This window comes from Symsagittifera roscoffensis, unplaced genomic scaffold, assembly GCF_963678635.1.
Source record: "Symsagittifera roscoffensis unplaced genomic scaffold, txSymRosc1.1 SCAFFOLD_1090, whole genome shotgun sequence".
NCBI lineage: Eukaryota > Metazoa > Xenacoelomorpha > Acoela > Convolutidae > Symsagittifera > Symsagittifera roscoffensis.
The window spans coordinates 1-12,224 of record NW_026971643.1 but is presented as its reverse complement, the minus strand read 5'-3'; the positions used below and the strand labels follow the sequence as shown (position 1 = coordinate 12,224).

At 28.9% G+C, this 12,224-nt stretch overlaps 1 protein-coding gene and 5 non-coding genes across 6 annotated transcripts; 3 read left to right on the top strand and 3 right to left on the bottom strand.

Annotated features, from left to right (window-relative positions):
• The first annotated feature begins 2,623 nt into the window (after positions 1-2,623).
• Positions 2,624-2,695, top strand: Trnak-uuu (transfer RNA lysine (anticodon UUU)). The gene has a single exon. It is a non-coding gene; the product is annotated as a tRNA-Lys (tRNA).
• A 1,134-nt stretch (positions 2,696-3,829) lies between these two features.
• On the bottom strand, positions 3,830-3,902 carry Trnaf-gaa (transfer RNA phenylalanine (anticodon GAA)). Its single transcript has one exon. It is a non-coding gene; the product is annotated as a tRNA-Phe (tRNA).
• A 1,063-nt stretch (positions 3,903-4,965) lies between these two features.
• On the top strand, positions 4,966-5,039 carry Trnam-cau (transfer RNA methionine (anticodon CAU)). Its single transcript has one exon. It is a non-coding gene; the product is annotated as a tRNA-Met (tRNA).
• Positions 5,040-5,959: 920 nt separating this feature from the next.
• Positions 5,960-6,032, bottom strand: Trnaw-cca (transfer RNA tryptophan (anticodon CCA)). The gene has a single exon. It is a non-coding gene; the product is annotated as a tRNA-Trp (tRNA).
• A 12-nt stretch (positions 6,033-6,044) lies between these two features.
• On the bottom strand, positions 6,045-6,118 carry Trnap-ugg (transfer RNA proline (anticodon UGG)). The gene has a single exon. It is a non-coding gene; the product is annotated as a tRNA-Pro (tRNA).
• Positions 6,119-7,564: 1,446 nt separating this feature from the next.
• LOC134856624 (uncharacterized) lies at positions 7,565-8,794 on the top strand. Its single transcript, XM_063872896.1, has one exon. The coding sequence runs from the start codon at positions 7,565-7,567 to the stop codon at positions 8,792-8,794; it is 1,230 nt and encodes a 409-aa protein (XP_063728966.1).
• The last annotated feature ends 3,430 nt before the right edge of the window (positions 8,795-12,224 follow it).

The following is a 12,224-nucleotide window of genomic DNA, read 5'->3' as shown; positions in this document are numbered from 1 at the left end:
TCCCAATTTTCTCTCTTTATAAAAAAATTTAGTTGAGTTGAATTTGATAAATTTGAAAGATTAGCTTGAATTACATTTTTTTCTGGATTAACAAATTTGTATTGATTAGTTCGTTTTAAATATGTAACTGTTGTATAGTTTTGTCGAACTATTGAAGATGACATTGCTGCTTGAGTTAATGGATATTCATGATTTATTAATTTAGAGTTAAAAATATCATTTCCATTTAACCAATTTAAAAATTTAGTAGGATTCTGATAATCAAGTAAATCAAACAATATATTAAATTGAAAGTCTTTTAAAAATGATAATTGGCGAATTGGAAATGATTGAATATACGGTAATTGGTTTGAATTAGTTGTCTGATTTAATAACCAAACATGCCATTCTTGTGAATCCAAATAGGGTACGACAAATTCATAAGAATATGAACCTGACGACTCTACTGACTCTTTTTCAGCAGTTAATTCTTGTCGTTTCAATAATTGTTTATTAAATTTATTGAGTTGAATATCCTCCAAATTGAAATTGTTTAATTTCATTTTTGAAGGTTTATCAGTTATTTCCAATAAAGTATTCCCAAAAAACTTATATTGTGTACTTTGTCGTGGATCTAGTTCATGCAAAATTGATTGCAAATTATTACGAACCTTGAACCAATTAGTTGATTTAAATATGGACGCTTGAATCTGATCCGTTAATGTAACTACTGGACCAGAATACTGAATAGTGGAATCATTTCCTTCAAATTTCCCAACATAATATTTTAAGTTTAATCGAATAGGATCAGGTTTAAAATTGGAATATTCAATTGGATAGGCAAAATGTGAACCTAAATATATTTTCAGTTTATCGGAAACATTAAAATCATGAAAAAATTGTAAAAATGGAAAATATAGTGAATAGTTATTTTGACGAGTGATTGAAATTAAATCTTTCATTTGTAAATCTGGATAATTGAATCCAGACATTAAACGATTAATCCAAATAGATGGATTTAAGGGTTTTTCAATATTTGAGTCAAAAGGTTTTGGAACTATTTGATTCTCGATCAAACTTAAAATTTGATGTGCGGAAATTCCAGTATATTTGTCATATAAAATGGAATTATTGAAGCTGAATCCGTTTGAATTACTTACAAATAAATTTTTGGGTAAAATATATCCCTTACTATAAAATAAATTTTGAAGTTGGGTATTTAATAATGCGAATTTATTTTGAAAATGAATTTGTGCTTGAAATAATTCTGAATTTTGAAGTTTCTGTGTATTTTCACTATTATTTTCTTTTAATTTTGTAATCGTTTTTATACCAATAAACTGAGAAGTTACATTTAATGGAGATGATTCTAATCGAAAAAAGGATGATAAATGGTTTTTGGGTTGAACTTTATTAATTAATATGGGATTATTTGTTAATTTAAATAAAGTGTTTTGTTGTGAAGAATACTGAATATTAGATAATTTTTGTGGAAATTCATCTAATTGATAATCATTTTTTTGAGATTTCTTAATATTTAGTATTTGGCGAGCAAAAGATTTTGGTAAATCTTGTAAGTAACAAAAATAGAAAGGTGAAGTTATATTATCACGGGCAACAAATAATAATGGTTGTTTGTTTTGTGTTTTTTCATAAATAGATCCAGCTAAATAATTTTTTTTATATGAAATCCAATTTTTAAAAAATTCAAATGTAATAAAATCACCCCAATAATCAATTTGTTTAATAGCTTGACGATAAAATTCTTGATCATATAATGCAATTTTTTCAAATTGTTGTGTTGTTCGATGATCTTCAAATTGAAGTGATTTCTCTGAACTAGGTAAATAATGAGTTTTTTGAAAAGTTTCCCAAGAAATAGTATTTGATCGTAGCAATGTTCCCGGTAAATTTTGTTCCAATAATGACAAAACTTTCTTATATTTAGAACTTTCTAAAAACTGACATGAAAATGTAATTGGAACTACTAATGCTAAAAATAAAATCCATTTATTATTCGTAAATTCCAGAATATATTGTCGAAATGAGGTTTCAATAATCGAACAAACTATTTGAAATTTAAGAAAAAAGATTTGGATTTTTTTTAAATGTAATTTTTTTTTGAAATCAAGCATTTTTCTATAAACAATGAAATTGTGAAATCTGGATTTGATCAACATACACATTTTTATTACGTTATCTTTGATTTTGTAGTAAATCAGATTCGCAATAATAGAAATTGCGAATCTGAAGAATAACTATCAAATATCCAAAAATTGAATTATAATTTTTAGTAAACTAGATAACAAATGAGTTTAAAATTCCTACAGTAAAAACTAAAAGGAACCATAGACCAACACCTGAAAAAATTGTTCCTTTATTTTCTGTCCAACCATTTGGTGAAGCAAATGTTACTGGTACGCCAATAACTAAAAGGAATGATGTTGCAACTAAAGCAAAAAGGCTTAATTGAAAAACTAAAAGCATAACAAAAATCTCCGATGTTAAGAATAAATGAAAGAATAAGTATTATTCATAGTAAAAAACGAAATTTTTTTTTATTTATCTTTTATTATATTACCATAGTTTTATTTTCATTTTATAAAAATTTGAGCATTTTTAAAAGGAGGGTTATAATATAAATGGGTTCGTAGCTCAGTGGTAGAGCACTCGACTTTTAATCGACTGGTCATGGGTTCAAATCCCATCGGACCCATTTTTCATCTTACAAATATAAATATAGTTACCGTAGAAACCAAAGATAATACTATTAGAAATATAAAATACTTGTGGGGTAGGTTCTTTTATCTGATTTTTTATTAAAAAAAGAAATTTAAGAAATAAATGGATGAAGTTGTAATTAATACATTTGAATTTTAATTCCATTAAAGTAGAAATAATTGCACTCTTTTGGACTGTGTAAGGATATTTTTGAAACTGACTATAATTATAGATAATTAGGTGATTTTTTGAATTATCAGTACAATAAGAGCTCGTATTGAATGTTTTTAATGTTAATTTCTTTAAAAAATTAGATTCATATGAAATATTTTGAATACAACGTAACAAAGCAATATCAACGTTAGGATTCAAATAAAATCTAAGATAAGGTAATAACTCAAGTCGAATACGATTTCGACGATAATTTAAATTAAAATTTGTTTGGTCAGTCCAAACTGGTAAATTTAATACACTATAAATTTGATAAATTTCAAATCTATTAAAAGTAAACAAAGGTCGATAAATCAGTGACCAAAACGAATTGGAGATCCATTCATTTGTTAGTAAATCTGAAAAAGAACCGATTTTTCTTTTTTTTTCACTAAAACAAAGCAATTTAGTGAAAAAGTTGATTTTTTCCTTTTTTAAAGTAGTTAATCCTAATGAACCAGTTCCACGACAAATATTTAAGATAAAACTTTCAATTTGGTCTGTATTTGTATGTCCAACAATAGTATATTCAAAAGAACTAAAACACGATAAACGTGTTAAAACACTATATCGCCAATTACGGGAAATATTTTCATTTTTTAATTCCAAAACCGGTGTAATAATAATGAAGTTCATTTTCTGAGCAAAATTCACTCTACTTAACTGAAGTATTAACTGAAGAGAAGCTACCTGCCATAGATGGTTACAATAAATATTGATTAAATTATAATTATATTGTTTTTGCAAAATGAAAAACATTAGAAATAAAACTGTGGAATCTTGACCTCCAGAATTTGTTAATAGTAAAGTTTTATTGGGAGATATAAAAAAATCCGTTCTAAAGTGATTAGAAAAATAAATAAATATGAAGTTCAAAATATATTATACGAATAACAATTACTATATAATAGTAGAAAAATGCCAGGAACCAGACTTGAACTGGTGACACGAGGATTTTCAGTCCACTGCTCTACCAACTGAGCTATCCCGGCACATATATATAATATATTATATATGATTTAACTTTTTGTCAAGTTTTTAGTTTTTATGCGTAAAAAAAAAATGGTTTCCTCGAATTTAGGCATTATCTTTTCATTTTTTATAGTTTTGTTTCCTAGTTATTTTCTGCTATCTCCATCATATTGGAAAGCATTTTTACAAAATCCTCAAGTTTATACGTTATCATTAATTTGTTTTCTTTTACCTATTCCAATTTTACTTCAAAACCCTAAAACGAATAATCCTTTTTTTTGTTTACCTTTTACTTGTAGTTTCTTACTAGCTAGTTTTAGTACTACCTTGAATCAATTTTTAATCCATTATTTATTATTTATTGGGTTAATAGCAACTTTTTTTGGCTTATTAAGAACAAAAAAACCATTTATTTTTTTAGAAATTCAATTGTATTTAACCACTTTTTTTATAGATTTTTTTGAAGTAAAAAAATTTTGGCGGACTGTAACTATTATAGTGTGTTATAATTTTATTCCATTTACATTTTTAATTTCAATGATTTTTCAGGGGTAATAATTGCATTAGTAATAATAAAACCGAGTTTATTTGATTGAGGTTTTTTGAATATTGAGTATACTTATTTTAAAAAGTTAACTCAAAAAATTTACAATATCGTTATTTAATATCTGCTATGGCAAAAAAAGGAATGATTGAACGCGAGAAAAAGCGTCAAAAATTAGTTTTAAAATATTCAGAAAAAAGACAAATTTTAAAAAATCAAATCAAAGAAAGTGAATTTTTAGAGCAAAAAGTGCAATTATCACGTAAATTACAGCAATTGCCTCGTAATAGTTCACCAACACGTTTACATAATCGATGCTTTATTACTGGTCGTCCAAAAGGTTTTTTTAGAGATTTTGGATTATCGCGTCACTGTTTACGAGAAATGGTACACCAAGGTTTACTTCCGGGTGTTCAAAAAGCAAGTTGGTAAAAATCAACTATTTTTAACTTGAACTTAAATGTTGTTCAAGTTAAAAATAGTTGATTTTTTAAACCAGAAAATGTAAAATTATATTTAATATATGTAACAAAAAAAGACGCGGAGTAGAGCAGTTTGGTAGCTCGTCGGGCTCATAATCCGAAGGTCGAGGGTTCAAATCCTTCCTCCGCTAAAAAAAACTTGACAGTAACATTTCTCAGATATATAATTACATTATATTTAAAAACAAAGCCCCCATCGTCTAGAGGCCTAGGACATCTCCCTTTCACGGAGGAAACAGGGATTCGAATTCCCTTGGGGGTATTAACACAAATTAATAGAGTCTTAGTAGAATTTATTTTATATTTATTTACAAAATTTAATATGACTCGAGTAAAAAGAGGTTTTGTTGCAAGAAAAAGACGTAAAAAAGTATTAAAATTAGCTGAAGGATTTCGTGGAGCTTCATCAGTACTATTCCGTACAGCTAAACAGCAAACTATGAAAGCTTTACGTTATTCGTATCGTGATCGAAAACAACGTAAACGTCAATTTCGTAGTTTATGGATTACTCGAATTAATGCGCAAACAAGAACAAGTGGTCTAACTTACAGTACTTTTATGGCATCTTTACGAGATAATAATATTATTTTAAATCGAAAAATGTTATCTCAATTAGCTATTAAAGATAGTAATGCTTTTAATACTCTAACAAATTTCAAATAGATTCTTTTTCTATATTTTAACCTATCAAGGTTCGCCTGATAGGTTAAAATATAATAATTATTGCTCTTTATGAATAAATGGTAATAAACCTACCATACGAGCATTCTTAATTGCTTTAGTAATATAACGTTGTTGCTTTGCTGAAAGTCCACTAACTCGTCTAGGTAAAATTTTACCTTCAGATGTAATAAATTTTCTTAATAAAAGAACGTTTTTGTAATCAATTGTTCCATGAACAGATGGCGTTTTACCATTTGATTGAATAACGGTAATGTTTGATAAATTTTTACGCATAAAATAAATATTTGTTTGGTAGTATTTTAAGTACTAGTATATATAATAAGACTCTATTCGTCAATAATTGATAAGAAAACCGTATTAATTAAACACGCCCTGTAGGACTTGAACCCACGACATCAGGTTTTGGAAACCTACGTTCTACCAACTGAACTAAGGGCGTTTACTTATGATATCGGGATGACAGGATTCGAACCTGCGACCTCCTGTTCCCAAAACAGGAGCGCTACCAAACTGCGCTACATCCCGAAATATCTATTAAAAGAATAACGGTAAACCTATGTAATTGCAACTATAATCATTTTTATCGTTAGATAAGTTCTCATGGTAGTATATTATTTATGGAGAGCTATTTAATATTTTTTTGAATATTAAATAATGCCTCCACTTTTAACCAATCATTTAAGAAAGTAATTGGTTAAAATGAACAATTAATAAAACTAATAAAGGTAATATGAAAAATTTTACAACTTATTTATCAACAGCTCCAGTTGTTGGAACAATTTGGTTTATTTTTACTGCAGGATTAATTATTGAAATTAACCGCTTTTTCCCAGATCCATTAATTTTTTCATTCTAAAATTTAAATTTACCAATTTGGTGCTTCAAAATTTACAATAAAATTTTGAAGCACCAAATTCAAAAAAAAAATACCAAACACTAAGCAAAATCCTATAAATTAAAATTAGTTAGTTTAATTACAATAAAATTAAATTATATGCCTACAATCCAACAACTTGTAAACTCAGCAAGAAAAAGAATTTTAAAAAAAACTAAATCACCAGCATTACGCTCATGTCCTCAACGTCGAGGCGTATGTACTCGCGTATACACAACAACACCTAAAAAACCAAATTCAGCACTTCGAAAAGTTGCTCGTGTTCGATTAACATCAGGATTTGAAGTAACTGCTTATATCCCAGGTGTTGGACATAATCTTCAAGAACATTCAGTAGTATTAGTTCGTGGAGGTCGAGTAAAAGACTTACCTGGTGTTCGTTACCATATTGTTCGTGGTACACTTGATACAGCTGGCGTAAAAGATCGTAAAAATTCACGTTCAAAATATGGTGGTAAAAAACCAAAAGAATAATATTGAAATTTAAAAAATATAAGGAGAAAAATTTATGTCACGAAGACGTGTTGCAAAAAAACGATCAATTTCACCTGATCCAGTATATAATAGTCGTCTTGTTCATATGATTACAAATCGATTAATGAAAAATGGGAAAAAAGCATTAGCTTTCCGTTTAATCTATAAAGCATTACAACAAATCGGTGAAGTTACTGAACAAGATCCAATTAAAGTAATTGAACAAGCCGTACGTAACGCTACACCATTAGTTGAAGTAAAATCTCGACGTATTGGTGGGTCAACATATCAAGTTCCATTAGAAGTAAATTTAGAACGTGGAACTGCATTAGCTATTCGATGGTTATTAGCCTCATGTAGAGGTAGATCAGGGCCAGATATGGTAACAAATTTAACAAATGAATTTTTAGATGCGTCGAAAAATATGGGTAATGCCATTAAAAAACGTGATGAAGTTCATAAAATGGCAGAAGCAAATAAAGCTTTTGCGAAATATCGTTTTTAGTTATTTGATATATTATTAATAAATAAAATCTTCTTTATTTATGGAGATTTTTAAGAAATATTCATTAGTAATTAATAATAAAGGAAACTTTCTATTTATGGCACGTCAAAAATTCGAGCGAAAAAAACCACATGTAAATATTGGAACAATTGGTCACGTTGATCATGGTAAAACAACGTTAACAGCAGCTATTACAATGGCATTAGCTGCATTAAATGGTGAAGGTGGTAAAAACTATGAAGATATTGATTCTGCACCTGAAGAAAAAGCACGTGGTATTACGATTAATACAGCACACGTAGAATATGAAACAGAAACACGTCATTATGCACATGTAGATTGTCCAGGTCACGCAGATTACGTAAAAAATATGATTACTGGTGCGGCACAAATGGATGGTGCGATCTTAGTTGTTTCAGGAGCTGATGGTCCTATGCCACAGACAAATGAACATATTCTATTAGCAAAACAAGTAGGAGTTCCAAACATTGTTGTTTTTCTAAATAAAGAAGATCAAGTTGATGATCCTGAATTATTAGAATTAGTTGAACTAGAAATTCGTGAGACATTAGATCAATACGAATTCCCAGGTGATGAAATTCCAGTTGTTGCTGGATCCGCTTTATTAGCACTAGAAGCATTAGTTCAAACTCCTACATTAAAACCAGGTGATAATGAGTGGGTTGACAAAATTTATAACTTAATGTCACAAGTGGATGAATACATTCCAACACCAGAACGTGCTGTAGATAAACCATTCTTAATGGCAGTAGAAGACGTTTTTTCTATTACAGGACGTGGTACAGTAGCTACTGGACGAGTAGAACGTGGAACAATTAAAATCGGTGATACTATTGAAATTGTAGGTTTAAAAGACACAAAAACAACAACAGTTACAGGATTAGAAATGTTCCAAAAAACATTAACGGAAAGTTTTGCTGGAGAAAATGTAGGTGTTCTTCTTCGTGGTGTTCAAAAAGCAGAAATTGAACGTGGTATGGTTCTAGCACAACCTGGAAATATTACACCACATACGAAATTTGAATCTGAAATCTATGTTTTAACTAAAGAAGAAGGTGGTCGTCATACTCCATTCTTCCCTGGTTACCGTCCACAATTCTATATGCGTACAACAGATGTTACTGGGAAAATTGAAGCATTCACATCTGATGATGGTAAAGAAGCGCAAATGGTTATGCCTGGTGACCGAATTAAAATGTCGGTTGAATTAATTCAACCAATTGCAATTGAAAATCAAATGCGATTCGCTATTCGTGAAGGTGGCCGAACTGTAGGTGCTGGATCTGTAACAGCTATTATTGAATAAATTATTCGAAAAAAATTGTATTGTGGTCATTTTAATCATTAAAATGACCACAATACGAAATTGATTGTATTTACAAACAAATTTATGAAAACCAAACATCTTATCCAACAAATTGAAAATTATCAAATAAAACAAAATTTACCTGAAATTGAAGTAGGGGATATTGCCAAAATCGGTATTATTATTCAGGAAGGAAATAAACAACGAGTTCAACCATTTGAAGGGACTGTTATTGCAAAAGTGAATACTGGTATTAATACTGCTGTAACAATTCGTCGTATTTTTCAAGGAATTTCAATTGAACGAATTTTCTTACTTCATTCACCAGTAGTTCAAAATATTGAAATTATCCGAAATTCAAAGGTTCGTCGTGCAAAACTTTTTTATTTACGTAACCGTGTTGGTAAAAATGCTCGTCTTGTACAACGTTTTGCAAAAACACGCGATTAATTTTGCAATTAAACATCAATTATTGCTTTTTCTCATTTAATTCATTATTGGGTCTCATTTTTGAGTCATATGAATTAAATGAGAGATAATTCTTATTAATATTGTTTTTCTTTTTTTTTTATGAATCAAACATTTGAGTTTTCAGAGAATAATTCAGACTTGATTCGTCGTTATCCTGTTGTTGGATCACGACGTTTAAGTAATTTATTTTGGGCTAGTACGCTCGGAATTGGAGGATTCTATTTTTTATTAACAGGTTTATCTTCGTATTTTGGATCGGCATTACTGCCATTTTTACATTTTGAAAATATTATCTTTTTTCCACAAGGAATTGTAATGTGTTTCTATGGTTCATTAGGAATTTTTTTAAGTTTATATCTATGGCTTACCATCCTATGGCAAGTTGGTGGTGGATTTAATGAATTTAATAAAAAAAAGGGAACTTTTCGAGTATTTAGATGGGGATTTCCTGGAAAAAATAGACGAATTGATTTTTCTTACGCATTAGATGATATTGAAGCTGTTAGGATTGATATTGTTGATGGGTTAAATCCAAAACGAACTATTTATATTCGCTTAAAAGAAAAACGCGAAATCCCATTAACTCGAGTTGGTCAACCTATTGCATTAGAAGATCTTGAAAGAGAAGCTTCAGATTTAGCGATGTTTTTAAAAGTTTCTTTAGATGAATATGATTCGATTTTTACAAGATAAATTGATTTCAATACAATAAAAATATTCATTTTTTACATAAAATATATTATAAAAAATCATAGCAAATCTATGATTTTTTTAATCTACTAATAATTTTGATTATGAAAAAAAATTCCTATCAAGCAAAATCAGTCGAAAAAATGGGGTTTGTTCCTCGTTCAATTCTAAGAACATTAGGAAGATTTCGCTTACAATTATGGCCTGGTATTGAAAATCTAGTTATTCAAGAATTTAAAATATCGCGATATCAATTTTTAGTATCTTTTAAATCTTTATTTTTTTTATTTTTCTTTCCGCTATTTTTTCAATTTTTAAGTAAACAATTTTTATTTAAACCAGCTGTTGAGTACGTTTGGAATACTCAACAATCAACAATTTTTTTAAATATTTCACAAGAAAAACGAGCTTTTCAACAAATTGAAAATTTTGAAGAAAAGTTATATTTTGAATCATTAATTATGCCGCCGATCCAAAATCCTCAAGTATCAGGGATCTCGAAAAATCAAAATGAAACAAAAACCTATTTTGAAGAAAAACTTTATGAAAAATATTCAGAGCTTGCATCGGAATATAATGAAGAAAGTATTGACGCTTTAGCAAATATTTTTACTGATTCATTTACTTTTATTGGTTTTCTATTCGTGGCGAATTCGATGCGTCCTCAATTAATCATTTTAAAATCTTTTATTACTGAATTACTTTATAGTTTTGGCGATACAACAAAATCCTTTCTTTTATTATTTATAACCGATTTATTTGTTGGATTTCACTCACCTCATGGTTGGGAAGTTTTTTTAGAAGCGGTTATGGATCATTTTGGTTTTGCCGAAAATGAAGATTTTGTTTTTTTATTTGTTGCAACATTTCCAGTATTAATTGATACAGTTGTAAAATATTGGATTTTTAGGTATTTAAACAAATTATCACCTTCCACTGTTGCTACTTATCATAGTATGATTGAATAAATTGGCAATAATTTCCTTTACCTGTTCGGTTTTTAATTAAACTTTTAATTAAAAACTTAAACTATATAGTTTTACACTGTATGCTTTAAGCTAAGTTTAATCCAATGCAAAATTTATAAAAAGAAATATTTATAAATTTGTAAATTCTATTTAAATAATTTTTATTAGCTAAATAGAATAAAATAAAAATATTCAAAAAAAACATATTTAATGTTTACCAGATTTTTATTAAAACCCAACCAAATTTCATTTCATTTTATGAATGAAACCATTGGGTATTTTTTTTTATTATATAGACTATGATTATTGACAATGTCAAATCTTTTGTTTTAACTGAAAAAGCTGTAAGGTTTCTTGAAAATAATAACCAATACACTTTTGATGTAGATCCTAGGTTAACAAAACCTCAAATTCGTCAATTTATTGAGAAAGTTTTTGATGTGAAAGTACTTGCCGTTAATACACATCGTCCACCTCGTAAAAAACGACGTTTAGGATCATCACAAGGTTATAAAACACAATATAAACGAGCTATTGTTACATTAAGAAAAGAAGATTCAATTACAGTTTTAGCTCAAAACTAATTTTTATAAGGAATTGTATATTATGGGAATTCGCTTTTATCATGTTTCCTCACCAGGGACAAGAAATAGATCAGTACTTAATTTTGAAGAGATTTCAAATTCTAAACCCGAAAAGTCTTTAACAAGATGGGTTAAACGCGCACAAGGTCGAAATAACAGAGGTGTTATTACATGTCGCCACCGTGGTGGAGGACATAAACGTTGTTATCGTCAAATTGATTTTCATCGTAAAAAGGTAAATATTCCTGCAAAAGTATATAGTATTGAATATGATCCGAATAGAAATGCACAGATCGCATTATTACATTACCAAGATGGTGAAAAACGTTATATTCTTCATCCTAAAGGTTTAGAAATCGGTCAAACAGTTATCTCATCTGAAGATGCACCAATTTTCATTGGTAATAGTCTTCCACTTCGTAATATGCCTTTAGGGACAGAAATTCATAATGTTGAATTTCAACCAGGTTCAGGTGGCCAACTGGCACGTTCAGCTGGTACAGTTATTCAATTAGTTGCTAAAGAAGGTCGTTTTGTTACATTACGTTTACCGTCTGGTGAAGTCCGTTTAATTCCTAACAAATGTTGGGGAACTGTTGGACAAGTTGGTAACATCGATGCTAAAAACTTAGTAATTGGTAAAGCTGGTAGAAACCGTTGGTTAGGTCGCAGACCCGAAGTTCGTGGTTCCGTAATGAACCCAGTAGATCACCCACA

What these genes read in the sequence shown, in the direction of transcription:
- LOC134856624 (XM_063872896.1), top strand. Translation starts at nt 7,565, where the DNA reads ATGGCACGTCAAAAATTCGAGCGAAAAAAACCACATGTAAATATTGGA.